The 18331-nt window shown below is 44.5% G+C and overlaps 1 protein-coding gene and 1 pseudogene across 12 annotated transcripts in view; one reads left to right on the forward strand and one right to left on the reverse strand.

Moving 5' to 3' along the window:
• The window catches only part of gtdc1 (glycosyltransferase-like domain containing 1), a 473428-nt gene that overhangs the window by 155611 nt on the left and 299486 nt on the right, over positions 1–18331 (forward strand). For all 12 annotated transcript variants that reach the window (XR_011592646.1, XR_011592645.1, XM_070875364.1 and 9 more), the window contains exon 4: positions 13735–13908. Coding sequence is in view for 10 of the 12 variants with exons in the window: in XM_070875364.1 (XP_070731465.1) it covers positions 13735–13908 (174 nt within the window). In the remaining 2 variants the exon portion in view is untranslated. The remainder of the gene's footprint in view (positions 1–13734; positions 13909–18331) is intronic.
• LOC139260474 (U2 spliceosomal RNA) lies at positions 3910–4083 on the reverse strand (annotated as a pseudogene).

The following is an 18331-nucleotide window of genomic DNA, read 5'->3' on the forward strand; positions in this document are numbered from 1 at the left end:
TAGGGGAAAAGGTACTGGTGTTACTTGGGACCTGCGGTGAAATTGTTTCTGTTTTTCAGTTCACCAGAACTGGCAGACAAGTCACCCCGGGCTAGTTAGCGACTGAAATCTCTTAGACTTGACCATTTTGCCGCTCCAACTTAGGGAGGACAAGTTTAAAATCTGGGCAGTCTCAAAAAAGAGAAAGCAGGGGAGGAAGGATCAGCAAATAGTGGGGAAGTCTGCTGAAATCCAATTTTACAGCCTAATTAACAGAAGTGGGCACTCATTTTCAAATGCGAGTTCAATTTTTTAAATTGAAATGAAGTCAGTATTATTGTTTTTTATTCAAAGATTCATCTCATCTTCCCCCCTGCTCCCGCCATCAATTCCAGTAGTTTTATGGAGTCATTCTGTATTCATGTGCACAGATCTTTTGAAGCTTTCGGTTTTGCACCCTGCAAAGCTGATAACATTGTAACTGCTCTGGTATATGGGCTGTGCTTCCCCGCTGCACGGATTAAGTCAGAAAACTGAATGTGTTCATTGTTTTTGCATCGTGTCTCTGCTACTTTGAGTTCGTTTGTGGAGGGATTATGGGTGCAGCTGCCACTTTCTGTTAAACTTCCACAGCAGGGCAGTGGCACAGTGTGATAAATGCTGGCTCATCTCTGTACTTTCTCAGGTTCAGCCCAGCAGAATCATTTCAACCTAATAATTTCCGACTGGAACCCTAGATTTTGCAAACCTCTGCGTTTGTGGAAATTTACCTGCAACACCTTTTTTTGAATTGTATGTGATCACCTTTGATAACCCCAGTTTCTTTTTTAGTTTATATCATTCAATCTGTTTATTTTTTAAAAACTGCCTTTCTCTGTGGCCATAATTACAGCCCATTTAGGATTATGTTTGAAATGCTAGAAATGAATCCCGAACCATTCATCCTTTCAAGTTCTCCACTGCTGTCATTCAGTCATACTTTCTGGACCATTTTTTCCCACAAGTACCTGTATTATGATTAACTGAAGTTCTTTTCAATTAGTTTACCTCTCGGCTACTACGGTATTGATGGGAACTCTTTAAAATATGCATTATTTTCAAATATTTTGACATCCCGGCAGCTGGTTTGACCAGAGCAGTGTGCATTACAGTGACAGGTGTTTCTTTGAGCCAGCAAAGGATATTAAACATGCAATGTGTTTTATTGCTTGTTCTGCTGTTCTGTTCTTCTCTGTTTTCCTGTCCTGAAGGTGCTGACTCATGCTGGGATATGGTGTTTTGGGTGCTTGCTGCGTCTCGGTACTTTGTCCAAGTGGCCGTCATTCATGTGCTAGTGGCTGTCAGCAGGCTGCTTGACAATTGGGAGCGTCACAGTCCAAGCCAATCCTCTCCTCACACAGCATTTGGACAGGCAAATATTCCAGCAGGGGGTCACTGAATAGCAGTCAGGAGCAGGAAACCTGGCTGATTTCTCCCCTTCCTTTCTAGTTCAATTAGTACTGAGACCAATTTTAGTCCCGCTAACCCTGGCCCAAATAAGCTTATCATCACAAAACAAGTATCAAACTAGAAACATTATTGGTGGCTAATTGGGAGAAAGATTCGGGTCGTTTGCGCGCCTCTTTGAACTGTGGAAGTTATCCACCCACCTGCATCCTCTGGGATACCCATCACTTTTTTCAGCATAGAAATCTCAAGCAAATGGAATTAAAAGCTGTAGGGCTGGATTTTCAGCTGATTTGCGCTCCATTTCGCACCTCAGCGGGGCGCAAAAATTATTTTCTTTGGGTGTGAAACAAGATTTTGCGCCCAGGCGGAACTTTCGCCAATGGTTTTGCCAATGGCGGCACTAAAACTTAACATCCTGCCACTGTTTTGACCGTTGGGATGACGTAAATCATCGTGTATCACTGCGCTAGCACCCCGAGCGGAACTTTCAACCATTTCGCCTAATTTAGCGTTGCCAGAGAACCCACCCAGAAAAACCAGATGGACCCGGGGCGCACCAGGCACTAACGGCACCATGTTGAAAGCGGAAGAGAAAGTCGCAGTTGTGAGTGATCAAAAGGATTGGGAGAAGAATGCTGCGTTACTTGATTATGAAGTTTATGTGAGTTTCTAGTTTGTTTTATAAAGGACATTTAAGGATGTTTTAAAAGATGGGGGCCATGCTAGGCCGGGAGCCAGTAATCCTGGCTGCTTTATTCATACGGCTTCAAGCTGGAAGAAGGTTTATCGATCATCATTTGCAATGTAATCGAAGAGGTTGTAGACATACAGGGAGGAGGCCTTACCCCCCACAAGTTTACAGGGGACATCGCTCATCCCTCTAGCTCCCTGAGGCACAGTGCGTTTGAAGGCTGCGCTTCCGAAAAGACGTGGTAACAGAGATATGCCAGCTCATACAGGCAGACCTACAGCCTACCAGCGGCAACAGGAATCCACTGCCCATTGAGGCGAAGGTGACTGTGGCACTTGCATTCTATGCCTGCGGCTCCTTTTAGGCATCAGCGGGGGACATATGCTCCATCTCGCAGCACGCTACACATTGCTGCATTCGCCAGGTGACTTAATGCACTGTACGCACGCAGAATGGACTTCATAAACTTCCCAATGACCAGCGAGATCCAAAAGAAGAGGGCTGCAGGTTTTGGACAATTTGCTGGTTTCCCCAAGGTTCAGAGTGCCATTGACTGTGTACGCACATCGCCCTGGGAGCACCTTTACAGAATGCAGAGGTTTTCCGAAACCGAAAGGGATTCCACTCCATGATCATACAGATCGTCTGCGCATCATGGCAGTCAATGCCTAATATCCAGGGAGCATCCATGATGCTTTCATCTTGTGTGAGAGCAGTGTCTCACGCATGTTCCAGCGTCAACCACAAGGCCAGAGCTGGATGCTGGAGGACAAAGGTTTCAGCCTCACCACCTGGCTCATGACCACCGCCCCCCCCCCCCCCCCCTCCGGATCCCTCAGACAGAAGCCGAGCATCACTATAATGAGAGCCATGTGGCCACAGACAATTGGAGTGCTCAAGCAACGCTTCCGATGCCTGGACCACTCTGGAGGCTGCCTGCAATACTCCCCTCAGCAGGCCTCGGAGTTCATTGTGGTGTGCTGCATGCTACACAACTTAACCATCATGAGGGGACAGGATTTGCCAATGGGGATTGCAGGAACACCTCCGGAGAAAGGGCGGTGGGGAGGGAGGATGATGAGGAAGAGGAGCCTGGCAAGGGACCCATGCCGCCACAACCACAGGGGAGGCATTGTGGAAATATTGCCGCTGCAAAAGCCTTGCGTCGGCAGCTCATAATTGAATGCTTTGCTTGAAGAGTGAATGGCACGTTTGGGCGTTGCCCTGGCCACTCTATTCCACTATCTTGACGATTCCCCCTCTTAGTCTGCAAATGAGACACTACACAGGAATGATTAAGGTGAACAAAAAAATGTATTAAACATTGTAACATTGTAAACTTGTAACCTTTATTGTGAGACTTAAATAAAATGAGCTGCATCCAGCAGTGTGATAATTCAACAACATTATCAACAGAACAACATAAATCAGTGTGATACTTTAACATAATCTGTAACATAATATTGTAACATAAAACATACGATGTATCCAACATCAACATAGTGTAGTAACATCATATCCTGCCCCACTCTTTTTTTTCCCACTGTCTTTTGCCCTCCTTCCCCTTATCATCCTCCCTTGCCCAATGTGGCACCAAGATGGCGTGCAGCAAGGCTGCCCGAGCACTGCTGTGTTGGGGGAAGAGACAATGGCGATGCTGTCTGGGGACGCATTGGAACAGCTCGTGGCATTGATTTTAAATTTTTTTTTGTTCATTCTTGTCAGATCAACTCCAGCGCCAAAGATCACTTTGCGCTACTATATTTGATCTTAGCCAAAAGGCCGAGAGGGGAAGCTGCACCGTTCCTGGAAACACTGCAATACCAGGTCGGTGCGTGGAATGGACGGAGCAAGCCCCTGTTCCATTTCCCTGTTCCAAAAAACAATTTAATATTTGGTCCCCAGATAGGGGATATTAAACTGATAAGAACAGATACTACACTTGATCTTAGCCGAGAAGCTCGTGGCATTAATGATTTGGATGAAGGAATTGAGTGTAAGTTTGCAGATAACACTAAACTGGGTGGCGGTGTGAGCTGTGAGGGGGACGCTAAGAAGCTGCAGGGTGACTTGGACAGGTTAGGTGAGTGGGCAAATGCATGGCAGATGCAGTATAATGTGGATAAATGTGAGGTTAGCCATTTTCGGGGCAAAAACACGAAGGCAGAATATTATCTGAATGGCGGCAGATTAGGAAAAGGGGAGGTGCAACGAGACCTGGGTGTCATGGTTCATCAGTCATTGAAGGTTGGCATGCAGGTACAACAGACGGTGAAGAAGGCAAATGGTATGTTGGCCTTCATAGCTAGGGGATTTGAGTATAGGAGCAGGGAGGTCTTACTGCAGTTGTACAGGGCCTTAGTGAGGTCTCACCTGGAATATTATGTTCAGTTTTGGTTTCCTAATCTGAGGAAGGACGTTCTTGCTATTGAGGGAGTGCAGCGAAGGTTCACCAGACTAATTCCTGGAATGGCTGGACTTTCATATGAGGAGAGACTGAATCAACTGGGCCTTTATTCACGAGTTTAGAAGGATGAGAGGGGATCTCATAGAAACGTATAAGATTCTGACGGGACTGGACAGGTTAGATGCGGGAAGAATGTTCCCGATGTTGGGGAAGTCCAGAACCAGGGGACAGAGTCTTGGGATAAGAGGTAGGCCATTTAGGACTGAGATGAGGAGAAACTTCTTCACTCAGGGAGTTGTTAACCTGTGGAATTCCCTGCCGCAGAGAGTTGTTGATGCCAGTTCATTGGATATATTCAAGAGGGAGTTAGATATGGCCCTTACGGCTAAGGGGATCAAGGGATATGGAGAGAAAGCAGGAAAGGGGTACTGAGGGAATGATCAGCCATGATCTTATTGAATGGCGGTGCAGGCTCGAAGGGCTGAATGGCCTACTTCTGCACCTATTTTCTATGTTTCTATGTGGCGTGGAAGGCCTGGCTTCTGACTGGCTCGCCTCTTCATCGGCGTCTTGGGTGTGACAGTGGGGAACGCAGAGAGTATGGTGGCAGGCATGGACTACATCACCTGCCCGAGCTGAAGCAGAGCTTGTGCCTGTGATGCGCCATATTCTGCAAGAGTTCGCGCCACAATATCTGGAACTCCACTGTCACTGGTGGAGGCTACCATTCTCGTGTGGGCAAGTATTGCCACGCTGGTATCACAGTTCGCATTAACGATCTGCGACCCTACCTCCGTAATGGTCACTTTCAGACTGTTGATGCTAGCGGGAATCCTACCCAAGACATCAAGGAGCTGACGACTGACTTGGATGCTCTCCCTGGACAGTCCCACCACATCCAGTTCCACGTCTGCCTGTCTGTCAGCAGACTGACTTTGATGACTCACCCTCCGGAGAGATGGCATGTGGAATTCAACCCCAGCACTGCGTTGCTGCACGCCACTAGTCCCAGGAGTCTCTTTCGTCATCCTCAGAAGAACTGAGTTCCGATGGTGGAACAGGGTGGATTGATGCTGCGCTGGAGTCGGCTCATCGGTTTCCTCCTCCTCCAGACGATGGCCTGACGTGGTGTAGTCCCTTGAGAGTTGCTGCGCCTGTGGCTGGTCATCTGGAAGTAAAAAGCAACAGACGAGTGGTTAGCAGCAGAGGAGGGAGCAAGGTGACATGAGGAAGGTCTCATGGCACAGTCTGATTTGAAGGACTGCCGCTACTCCATTATATCTAGGCAAGAGACACTGCAGGACATTGCCCCAACCTATCCCAGGGAGTGTGCAGGACATTGCCCAACCCTAGTCCAGAGGCACTGCATGACGTTGCCCCAACCTATCCCAGGGAGTGTGCAGAACTTACCCTCCGTATCCGACCTGTCTGACCTGTGACGCTGATAATGCCTGCCACTCTGTCATCAATGTCAGTGAGTGGCAGGGCCTGAGACGGACTGCCACCTGTCCGCACCTGCAATTATGAGACTTTGCATGCAGAGATGAAAATGGGAAACAAACATAGAAAATAGGTGCAGGAGCAGGCCATTCGGCCCTTCGAGCTTGCACCGCCATTCAATAAGATCGTGGCTGATCATGCAACCTCAATACCCCACCCCTGCCTTCTCTCCATACCACCTGATCACTTTAGCCATAAGGGCCACATCTAACACCCTTTTGAATATGTCCAACGAACTGGACTCAACAACTTTCTGTGGCAGAGAATTCCACAGGTTCACAACTCTCTGGGTGAAAAAGTTTCTCCTCATATCGGTCCTATATGGCTTACCCCTTATCTTTAGACTGTGACCCCTGGTTCTGGACTTCCCCAACATCGGAAACATTCTAGCTGCATTTAACCTGTCCAGTCCCGTCAGAATTTTATAAGTTTCTATGCGATCCCCTCTCATTCTTATAAATTCCAATGAGTATAAGCCTAGCCGATCCAGTCTTCCTCATATGTCAGTCCTGCCACCCTGGGAATCAGTCTGGTGAACCTTCGCTGCAATCCCTCAATAGCAAGCACGTCCTTCCTCAGACTAGGAGACCAAAACTGCACACAATACTCAAGGTGTGGTCTCACCAAGGCCCTGTACAACTGCAGTAAAACCTCCCTGCTCCTATACTCAAATCCCCTTGCTATGAATGCCAGCATGCGATTTGCTTTCTTTACTACCTGCTGTACCTGCATGCCTACCTTCAATGACTGACGTACCATGACACCCAGGTCTCTTTGCATCTCCCCTTTTGCTAATCTGTCACCATTCAGATAATATTCTGCCTCCCTGTGTTTGCCACCAAATGGATAACTTCACATTTATCCACATTATACTGCATTTGCCATGCATTTGCCCATTCACCTAACCGGTCCAAGTCCCCCTGCAGCCTCTTAGCATCCTCCTCGCAGCTTGCACTGCCACCCAGCTTAGTGTCATCTGCAAACTTGGAGATATTACCTTCACTTCCTTCATCTAAATCATTAATTATATTGTAAATAGCTGGGGTCCCAGCGCTGAACCCTGCAGCACCCCACTAGTCACTGCCTGCCATTCTGAAAAGGACCCGTTTATTCCCACTCTTTGTTTCCTGTCTGCCAACCAGTTCTCTATCCACGTCAATGCATTACCCCAATATCATGTGCCTTAATTTTGCACATTAATCTCTTGTGTGGGACCTTGTCAAAAGCCTTTTGAAAGTCCAAATACACCACATCCACTGGTTCTCCCTTATCCACTCTACCAGTTACATTCTCAAAAAACTCTAGAAGATTTGTCAAGCATGATTTCCCTTTCATAAATCCATGCTGACTTGGACCGATCCTGTCACTACTTTCCAGATGTGCTGCTATTACATCTTTAATAATTGATTCCAGCATTTTCCCCACCACCGATGTCAGGCTAACCGGTCGATAATTCCCTGTTTTCTCTCTCCCTTTTTTAAAAAGTGGAGTTACATTAGGTTACCCTCCAATCCATAGGAACTGATCCAGAGTCCATGGAATGTTGGAAAATGACCACCAATGCATCCACTATTTCTAGGGCCACTTCCTTAAGTACTCTGGGATGCAGACTATCAGGCCCTGGGGATTTATCGGCCTCCAGTCCCTTCAATTTCCCTAACACCATTTCCTGACTGATAAGAATTTCCCTCCAAAGCAAGTATATCCTTTCGTAAATATGGAAACCAAAATATGGCCTTACCAATACCCTGTACAACTGTAGCAAGACTTCCCTGCTTTTATACTTCATCCCATTTGCAATAAAGGCCAAGATTCCCATTGGCCTTCCTGATCACTTGCTGTACCTGCATATTAACCTTTTGTGTTTCATGCACAAGTACCCCCAGGTCCCGCTGTCCTACAGCACTTTGCAATCTTTCTCCATTTAAATAATAACTTGCTCTTTGATTTTTTTCTGCTGAAGTGCATGACCTCACACTTTCCAACATTATACTCCATCTGCCAAATTTTTGCCCACTCACTTAGCCTGTCTATGTCATTTTGCAGATTTTTTGTGTTCTCCTCACAAATTGCTTTTCCTCCCATTTTTGTATTGTCGGCAAACTTGGCTACGTTACACTCGGTCCCTTCCTCCAAGTCATTAATATAGATTGTAAATGTTATGTCTTTAGATGCTATGATAATGACTTCACGAGGCAATATATTGCACTTCAACTGTAGTGAACTTAGTCCGTTTAATAACTCCTGAGTGCTGTTCACACATGGTGGCCTGCCTTTTATACTAGGCCTGGCACACCTGTACAGGTAACCTACAAGTCTCCCACTGCAGTGCTCTCTGGTTGCACACCTTAGTGACCATACAGCTGGTGTACAAGTTTCCCATAGTAGTGCCCTCTGGTGGCACATCATATGTAATAGTACAAGAAGTAAACATGTCTGGATACATGACAGTAAATAGTTGGGGTCCCAGCACTGATCCCTGCGGCACCCCACTGGTCACTGATTGCCAACCCGAGAATGAACCATTTATCCCTACTCTCCAGAATCTACAGAATCTGGCCATTTGGACCAACTGGTCTATGCCTGTGTTCAAATTCCACACAAGCCTCCTCCACTCCAATGACCTCTTCTCACCCTGCTCCCTTATCCGTTTATTCCCTTCTCCCTCATATATGCTTGTTTTCTACTGTTAAGAGTGAATAGTATTGAAATGGCCTGTGGTATAAGGTTTTGAAAATTCATTCCTTTCACCTGCAGTTTAGAGAAACCCCGGTCCCGGCGTAAGGCTGCTTGGCAAACTAACGTTACATTTTTCAGGATTCAATTATATTATATAACAAAGGAACTTGGAACTCTGACTCCCAATACCAAAAAATCTGTCAAGTAGCAATCTGCTGACGTAATCTCCTGACCAGCTGTGATTAAAAAGGAATTAAAGGTAAAAGAAAGGACAGTCCACATGAAGTCTATATTAAAATCTTTATTCCATCTTTTCTTTTATTCCTTGTGTTTTTCATTGTCACAGTCCAGCTTCTTAGGAGAGTGCAGTATAGCTTTGTGGACAGTGCGTGAAGCCACACTATGCTCAAAGTACACTGTGGGAACTAGGAGAAACCAGATTGAAAAATCATGATGGTGTGATGGGACAAAGAGAGGGTTGCTATCAAATACTTCTGTTGAAAAATCACAACATTACAAAGAATTATCATTAACACAGGGGTTCCCCATGGCTAGGTTCTTGTCATTTTGTTCTTTCTTCGTATCAATGACCTGATTTACTCATTTTAACCCATTCCACAATTTAGCTGATCCACTCTACATTTATTAATTTCCTTCAGTCCCTCGGGCAGATAGTCTGCATTCTCACGGTGCAATGTCTGAATCATTACAACTTGATCGTTTCCATGCCTTCGGTGGCCAGTCAGAATGCAGTTCCTTTCCATTTTTTAAATTTGCAATTTTTTCCCTGTCTCTTGTGACTCCAGCCACCAGCTACCTCCTCTTGCCTTTTAACAGTTGCACCCTAATAATCTTTATCTACTATTGTACTCACTGTCACACTCTGCCCTTCTACCACACGTGAGACTCTCCTCTCGTCCATTGCTGAAGCTGCCTCTATGAAATGTGGTTTTCTTATTTTAACTCAATGCCTCTTAGCGCTCTATAAAGTCCCACGTCTGGTATGTTATTCTTGTATCTGGGGAAGCTCTTCTAACACTCCTCTAACACTGCTGGACAGGATGTAAGAAAAATCTAGTCACCTGATATGTGATCCCTCTTTTACTCACTTCTAGACTTTAAGCTCTGTCTCTGTTTTATCAACACGGTGCTGGTCTGAACCTGCTCTCTTCTTCAACCTCTATTGCAGATATGGGGGTAGATTTCCATCTTTGCACACAGGACACTGGAGGAAGCTGCTAATCGTGTTTTTCCTTCCCTGAGCTATTTGCATGGTGCCTGAGGAATTACAGGTGCAGACCTTGGGGGAAATTCAGGCATGGGCTTGTCCCCTGACTGGGTCTTTTTCCTCACCATCATGGAACGTTGAGTTTGCCTCTACTTCGGGCATAGGCTCAGTTACGTACATAGTACGGAGGTAATGAGTTTCTGAAAACTGTATGTTCTTTCTCCCCATGTATGCTCACAGTGGTAAAGTCAAGCCAGGTTGCAGCATCCTATTCTGACTTACTGTTTCCCATGACCTCAAAAATGTGGATGTCCTTGCCTCTCTGTCTTTCCTTATAGAATCTTCACACTTTCAAAACCCCAGCGTGGTATCACTTAACCACTTTATCCTTTACTTTTTTTTCAACATGGTAGTGTCTTGCTTATAGGTCCTTCAATTTAAAAAGCTTCTGTAACATTTTGCTTTCTCTTTAAATATTTATTTTCTGTTAAATTCTTTTCTGCCCTTCAAGGCATTGATTTCTTGGGGTATGGTTACCACAGGAACCTTGCCCAAGTGCCCATTATTCATGTTTGAGCTTTGACAGTGATTGTTGGCATGCTTTACATGCATACTTACAGGAGATGAGGAGTCGAACGCTGGCTGTTATCCTCTCCTTAACCCAGGACACAGGACACTTGTCGTATCTTATAACTGCCCTGGCTTAGATCAGCTAACTCAGTGCAGACTGGTGATTTAACCCAGGACCTTCCTGGTTTGCTGGCTCAGTGATGCAAAGGAAAAACCCAGCAGAATACCTTTTGCATATTTAATGATAGGAAAAATGTTTTGGGGGAGTTTCTAACCCAATAAGGGAATTAAGGGTTATGGGGAGCGGGCGGGTAAGTGGGGCTGAGTCCACGGCCAGATCAGCCATGATCTTGTTGAATGGCGGAGCAGGCTCGAGGGGCTAGATGGCCAACTCCTGTTCCTAATTCTTATGTTCTTATGTTCTAAGTGTAGTTTTGTGGAGGTGAATTAATGTATTACATAGAATTACATAGTATTTACAGCACCAGTCCATGCCGGTGTTTATGCTCTACACAAGCCTCCTCCCAGCCTTCTTCATTCATCCCCATCAACATATCCTTCTATTCCTATCTCCCTCATGTGTTTAACTAGCTTCCCCTTATAAGCATCTATGCTAGCCGCCTCAACTACTCCTTGAAGTTGTGAATTCTACATTGTAACCACTCTCTGGGTAAGAAGTTTCTCCTGAATTCCCTATTGGATTTATTAGTGACTAGCTTGTGCTCATGGCCCCTAGTTCTGGTCTTCCCCACAAGTGAAAACGCTTTCTCTACGTCTACCCATCAAACACTTTCACAATCTTCAAGGCTTCTATCAGTTTACCCCTCAGTATTTTTTTCTAGAGAAAAGAGTCCCTGCCTTTTCAATCTTTCCTGATAGGTATAACCTCTCAGTTCTGGTATAATTCTATTAAATCTTTTTTGCACCTTCTCCAGTGCCTCTATATCCTTTTTATAATATGGAGACCAGAACTGTGCACAGTTTGCCAAGTGTTGTCTAACCAAGGTTCTATACAAGTTCAACATAACTTTGAACATAAGAACATAAAAAAATAGGAGCAGGACGAGATCATTTGGTCCCTCGAGCCTGCTCTGCCATTCAATAAGATCATGACTGATCTCCACTTCCACTCCACTTTCCTGCTCTATCCCCATATCTCTTGATTCCTTTAATATCCAAACATCTAGCGTCTCTGTCTTGAATATACTTAACGACTATGCCTCCAAAGAGAATTGCAAAGATTCACCACCCCCTGAGTGAAGAAATTTCTCTTCATCTCAGTCATAAATGGCCGACCCCTTATTCTGAGACTGTGACCCCTGCTTCTCGACTCCCCAGTCAGGGGAAACATCCTCCCTGCACCTACCCAGTCAAGCCCTGTACGAATTTTGTATGTTTCAATTAGATCACCTCTCTAAGCTCTAGACAATATAGACCTAGTCTACTCAATCTCACCTCATAGGACAATCTCTTTGAATCCTCCTCACAACTTACATTCCCACCTAGCTTTGTCTCATCAGCAAACTTGGATATATTGCATTTGGTCCCTTCATCCAAATCATTGATACAGATTGTGAATAGCTGGGGTGCAAGCACTGATCCTTGCCGTACCCCACTAATTACAGCCTGCCAACCTGAAAATCACAAGTTTACTTTGCTTTCCAGTTCTATCTCTCTAAAAATGAACCTCAGTGCTTTGTTTGCCTTTTTAATGGCCTTATTAACCTTTTAGTAATTTGTGTATCTGTACCCCCAGATCCTACTGTTCCTGTACCCAATTTGGACACTTGTTTTCCAAGGAGTATGTGGCCTCCTTATTCTTCCTACCTTACACTTATCTATATTGATGTTCATTTGCCAATTACACACCCATTCTGCAGGTTTATTAATGTTTTCCTGTATTTGTCGCAGTCCTCCTCTGTATTAACTATACCCCAATTTGGTGTGTCCACAATTTTTGAAATTGTACTTTCAATCCTGAGTGTAAAAGGTGAACAACAGTGATTCCAGCACCGATCCTTGTGAAACCCTACATTCCAACTTTTGCCAGTCTGAGTAACTACCATTACCCCCTACTATCTGTTTTTTGTTTTGTTGCCAGCTTGCTATCCATTCTGCTACCTGTCCCTTGACTCCACATGCTTTGACAGTCATGAGTCTACTATGCGATGTTGAAGCTGAAGTACTCCAGACTGACTTTTGCTACCAATGTAATTCAGCTCAGTAACTCCTCTCAGACAGTTCCTCTAATGATTTCATCAAAATTAACTGTTGCTGAACATTATTATTTTTTTTGGTTATTATTTATGTTGGTAATAATACTTTCTAATGGTTTACTTGTTAAGAGGTCCCAAATTTAGTGGTAATTTGGTTCTTTTAGCCAATCGTAACATGGAAAACCAATGTAATTCACCGCCGGTTACAGCTTCACCTGTGCTTGGATTGGAAGAGATTGCCCCTTAACAGCGCCAACCTATCCTACCTGCACTGCTGTCTTGTTTGTTCAATCACTCTGAGTGGCACTGTATGAATGAAATGCAAATCAAATACACTCAACTAAGTACGATATTTAGAAAAATTCTGAAATGATTGCAAGGAGTGGACAGATAGAAACAACACCATTTTAATTGTACTCAGATTCTGCATCAACAGAGTTGGTAAGTAGCAAGTTTAATCAGTGAGTAACAGCTGATAAAGATGGTGTCTATCTATCTTTATTAAGACATAAGATGAGTGAGGGTTGTTAAAATGTGAGAAATTGGCCCTGTGGAACAGGACTATTGCACAGATACTATGATGTCTATATTGTGTCCCTGCAGACACAATATCCAGTAACAATACTCATCTGGGTAAAATAGCACAAGTGAACTGAGAGCAGAACTCTTTGTTCTAGTTCAGTGTCCATCTGATCATTGCTAAAGTGCGTTGAAAATGCTTCCAAACCACAACTGGATTGCTTACAGCAGTCAGTCTGAACAAAACATCTGGGAAATACTTATGGCTTCGAAGTAGTCATGTGTAGTTTTGGGGTTAAGGGCCTTTTATATGTATTTGTGCAAACCACAGGGTGATGTAAATATTAGCGACTTGCATCTTAACGAATAAATAACATTTCTCAAGGTTTGAATTGTGTCTCGAGATAACAGGTTGTATTACAGTTTGGGTCCGGAGTCTAGTCAGAAGAGCAAGATCTAAAATGTTTTTTTTACAGTTTAAATTCTCCATTTTCAGCTTGGTGGCTGACGTGGTGGTGTTCAATTCTGCATTTAACATGGAATCGTTCCTTGTGTCCATTGGCTCTTTCATGAAGCTAATTCCTGATCATCGACCCAAAGAACTTGAGAAGCTCATCAGACCCAAGTGCCAAGTGCTGTATTTTCCAATCAGGTTTCCTGTCATTACCAGGTCAGTATCTGGAACAAGCTGATATTTAAAGTTCACAAAAGAGCTAACATGAGCACAGTGATATTTTTTTGCTTTGTGTTTCTGTGCTTGTTTTCATATGTGGTAATTTGCTTTGCTCAAAACAAGAATTCATCTAGCGTAAGTAAGTTTGATGAATATGTAAGATTATTAGTGAAGCACTGGAACTGCCTATAGCCCTTTTTAAAGCCACAGTGTATTTTGGGGAATCATTTCTTTTGTCATTTGGAAGAGCTTTTTACCATATTGGGCAAAAATATAACGTATTAGGAAATATAATTTTTGTATAGAAGGAACAAACCTGAACATTTATTTGGGCTGCAGCCTACTCTTTTGTTACCTGAAGTACCTTATCCCTACAGTATATCATTTGAAATCAAGTATTGAAAATAAGCCTATAGAAGTTGCAATTGGCCTAGGAGAACATTTTCTTCGAAACTGATAACCAAGTGTGCCAAATTCATGAAAAGAGAATGCCTTCATTGATAATTGAATATAGGAGTGTTTGGCCCTTGTCCAAATTTGGTGATGTAAAATTGTGCTATTTTTCCATATGATATAGTTTACTAGTGATGAGAACTTTTATCCAATGGTTTGCACAGTTAGTAAGTTTAAGATAATTGCTTCCTGTGTTATTTGATCTATAGTCAAGGAAACAAGGGGCTGAGTTGCAAGACGTTTTTTTTAAAAAAATTGCAAAGATTTCTGGTTACCGTCTAATTTATTTTGCCTCACTGGAATTTTCATGTTTTTTAAAAAACACAGACAGCGTAGTAATATTGTAATCAAATAAGAACTTGGGATCAGCCACAACTGTGACACTGATTGATAGCTAATGCAAAACCTGACTTCAACTGTTGATGCACAAAAAAAATGATCGCCCCTCCCCCGAAAATAAGCACCAACTTTTCCAAAATGAGAAGCGAGTATATTATGTTTCACAAATGACATTATGATTGACCACATTAATATTCAATTTTTTCCTTTATAGGTGCAAAAACATTAAATGCTCATTCCGACAATGTATCATTTGTCACCATCAATACAATTAAGATTATAATGTAGTCTCACTTTCAACTCACTTTCTTATTCCATGCGTGAGCATGGCATGCTATTTAAACTGCATTTGTGATAACGGTATAGAAGAGCTCATTTATCTCACTGTGAACAGTAAAGTATTATTAGCCCAGTTTGTTTTAGTAATTATAAGCTGCTTAAGTCATTACTGTACAGTAATGGAATTCATTTGATTATACATATCAAAACTGAGATTGTAGTACATTTGCATATTTTCTATTATCTAATGACATTCATCTACACCTGCAGAAACATTCCATATATAAGGTGACATCAAGTTTTCTTTCCAAAATGAGCATTGTTTTTTTAATCAGTCCATTTAGCCTTCTCGATGTTATCTGTGTAAAAGAGATTTGACATTGAAACAATTGAATCAGAATCAAGAATTGCATGATTAAAAATGTTTTCATGTCAAACGTTTAAGGCACTTGTCTTTGAAATGAAAATTAAGCCATTCTTTATGTCTGTGAACCCATTGAGGATCATCACCGGATATGATGTAAATTGGGTCAGGGTTATTGCTGATTATCCCAGCGTACAACCCTCACAGGTGCATCGTGAGACTGTTAGTGTGGGTGTCATATGCTGCCTTTGAAGCTCCATACATCACGAAGCAGTTCCATCCTCTTGTATTACTTGACTTGAATTCTTCTGAAGACCTCAATATTGGCCATTAAAGGTTCTGAACACCATGCTGGCTATTTTGAAAGCCCCAACTAACACATTCTCTAGGCCTTAATCTTAACTGCAACTACTAACGTTAAAATTAAAATGTCTAGGAAAATCAAGTACAACTAACATCCAAAATTATAATTGTGTTTATTACATACAATTTTCATATTAAGATGGCAGTAGCTTCTGTTGTCTGTGATCATAGGATAGATTGTGTTTTCCCTTATTCATGGATAGGGATAGGTTTATAATTGTAACAGCTCTTGTCTTATAGAATTAACATACTATATTGGGAAAGGTTCAGCCAAAGTCTTAATAGATAAAGGCACTGCCTGCTGTAATGCTAAGACATATAGACCAGAAGATTTCAGGTTTGATTGCTGGTTTGTGTGAGGTAGCATATCTTGTCCACAACTGATGTTGGCCTGCTTGGGTTAAGAGGGAAAAATTGTCCAGGGTTCCTAATATCCAATGATGGCACTGAAAGTGTGAAGGCAGATTGGCCTCAGCTCTGCCGACGCTCATTGTCTCAGGTGTGAAGAATGATCACTTAAGTAAAATCAACTCGATGAGCGCAAGGATCTGTAAACCAAGATCCAGTGCTTTCAAGGGAGAAAATTGGCAGATAAAGAAGGGGAGGGGGGGAAATAGATACCATATAAAGAATCCCCACCTGAACTAAAAGAAATGGTATTTCTTCTTGGGTAGTATTTTGTTAATTCGATATCAGGAAAGCAATTATAATGTATCCATATTATATTTTTTTTTAAAAAAGAAGCGCAGCTTATCCTGAAAGAGAGCAGCCATGTTTCTCTCAGCAGTCAGGGTTCTTGAGGAATGTATCCCATGTACCTAGCTGCTCCTCTGACAAGGGTACTTCCTCCGCAAGTCTCTTTCATCCCCATACAATCTGAAAAGGAAGGTACAATCTGCAGTCTGTGCAAATCTCTCAGTAACTGAGAACATAAGAACATAGGGCCCAAGTTTCGAGCCGCGCCTAGAACGGCGCAGTCCCGACCTGGACGCCCGTTTTTCACGCCACAAAGTGCGCCTAAAAAAAACTTCCAAATTCTCCAGCTCCCCACAGGTCGTTTGCAGCTCGGCGCAGCGCAGCACGAGCTGTAGGGGGCGGAGCCAGGTCCCTGCGCTGAAAACAGTGCCAGGACCTCTGCACATGGGTGCTACAGTGGGCGCGCATGTGCAGTAGCTCCAGGCGCCCAAAACTGTGTGGGAGGGGCCAAAGCACGCAGCCCCTAGCCCTGGCCGAATGGCCTCACTGGGGCTGCGTGAATAAGGCTCCTCCCACGGCCAGATCCTGCTTCCTCCCGACCCGACTCGACTCCTGCTTCCTCCCGACCCGACTCGACTCCTGCTCTCAGGACCGGACCCGACACCGACCCGACCCCCCGGACTGGACCCGACCCGACTCCCGCTTCCCCCCGCTTGCGGACCGGACCCGACACCGATCCAACTCCCGCTTCCCCACCCCCCCCGGACTGGACCCGACCTGACCTCCCTTCCCCCGACCTGACCTCCCTAACCCCGACCCGAACCGAACCGACCCGCGATCCCGACCCGACCCAATGCCACCTACCTGTAAATCTGGTGCCGGGGACAGGCCCTGCCCGAAGTCTTGGGTCCTGCCCGAAGTCTCGGGCCCGACCCGTTCAGCCTCCCTCCCCCTTCTCCTTCCCCCGCCCCCATCTCCTATCCCCCCCATCTCCTCCCCCCGTCCATCTCCTTCCCCTCCCAAAACCTCCCCCCCCCATCTCCTTCCCCCCCATCTCCTTCCCCCCCATCTCCTTCCCCCCCCATCTCCTTCCCCCCCCATCTCCTTCCCCCCCCATCTCCTTCCCCCCCATCTCCTTCCCCCCCATCTCCTTCCCCCCCCCCATCTCCTTCCCCCCCATCTCCTTCCCCCCCATCTCCTTCCCCCCCCATCTCCTTTCCCCCCTCTCCTATCCTCCCCTTGTTTCCCCCCTTTTTCTTCCCTCCTTCTCCTCCCCCCTTCCCCCTTCTCCTCCCCCACTTCCCCCTTCTCCTCCTCCCCCCCATCCCCACCTCCCCCTTCTCCCCCTTCCCTCCCTCTGCTCCCCCCCTCTCCCTCTACACCCCTCCCCTCTCCCTCTACACCCCTCCCCTCTCCTTCTACACCCCTCCTCCCCCTCCCCTCGCTGTCAAAAACACAGACACTGACAGACAGAGAATGAGAGACACACACAGACAGATAGAGACACTGACAGAGACACACTGGGGGGGGGGACATCCCAGCACGCTGTTGGAGGGCTTTCGGTGCTGCAGTCGGTAAGTAGAAAATGTTTTATTTATTGATTTAAAAACATTTTTTATTTCTTCTTAATTTTTTTTGATTGATTTATTGATGTTTTTATAATTTATTATTGATAATGGCTCTTTATTTGTAAAACTGAAGTGTTTAATGTTTGTAAACTTCCCTTTAAACCCCCCCCCCCATTCCCTACGCCTGATTTGTAACCTACGCCTGATTTTCTAAAGTGTAGATAAGGTTTTTTCGAGCGTACAAAAATCTTCACTTACTCCATTCTAAGTTAGTTTGGAGTAAGTTTTCACTGACGAAACTTTGAAAACAGGCGTAAGTGGCCGGACACGCCCCCTTTTGAAAAAAAAATTCTGTTCC

This window comes from Pristiophorus japonicus, chromosome 3 (assembly GCF_044704955.1).
Source record: "Pristiophorus japonicus isolate sPriJap1 chromosome 3, sPriJap1.hap1, whole genome shotgun sequence".
NCBI lineage: Eukaryota > Metazoa > Chordata > Chondrichthyes > Pristiophoridae > Pristiophorus > Pristiophorus japonicus.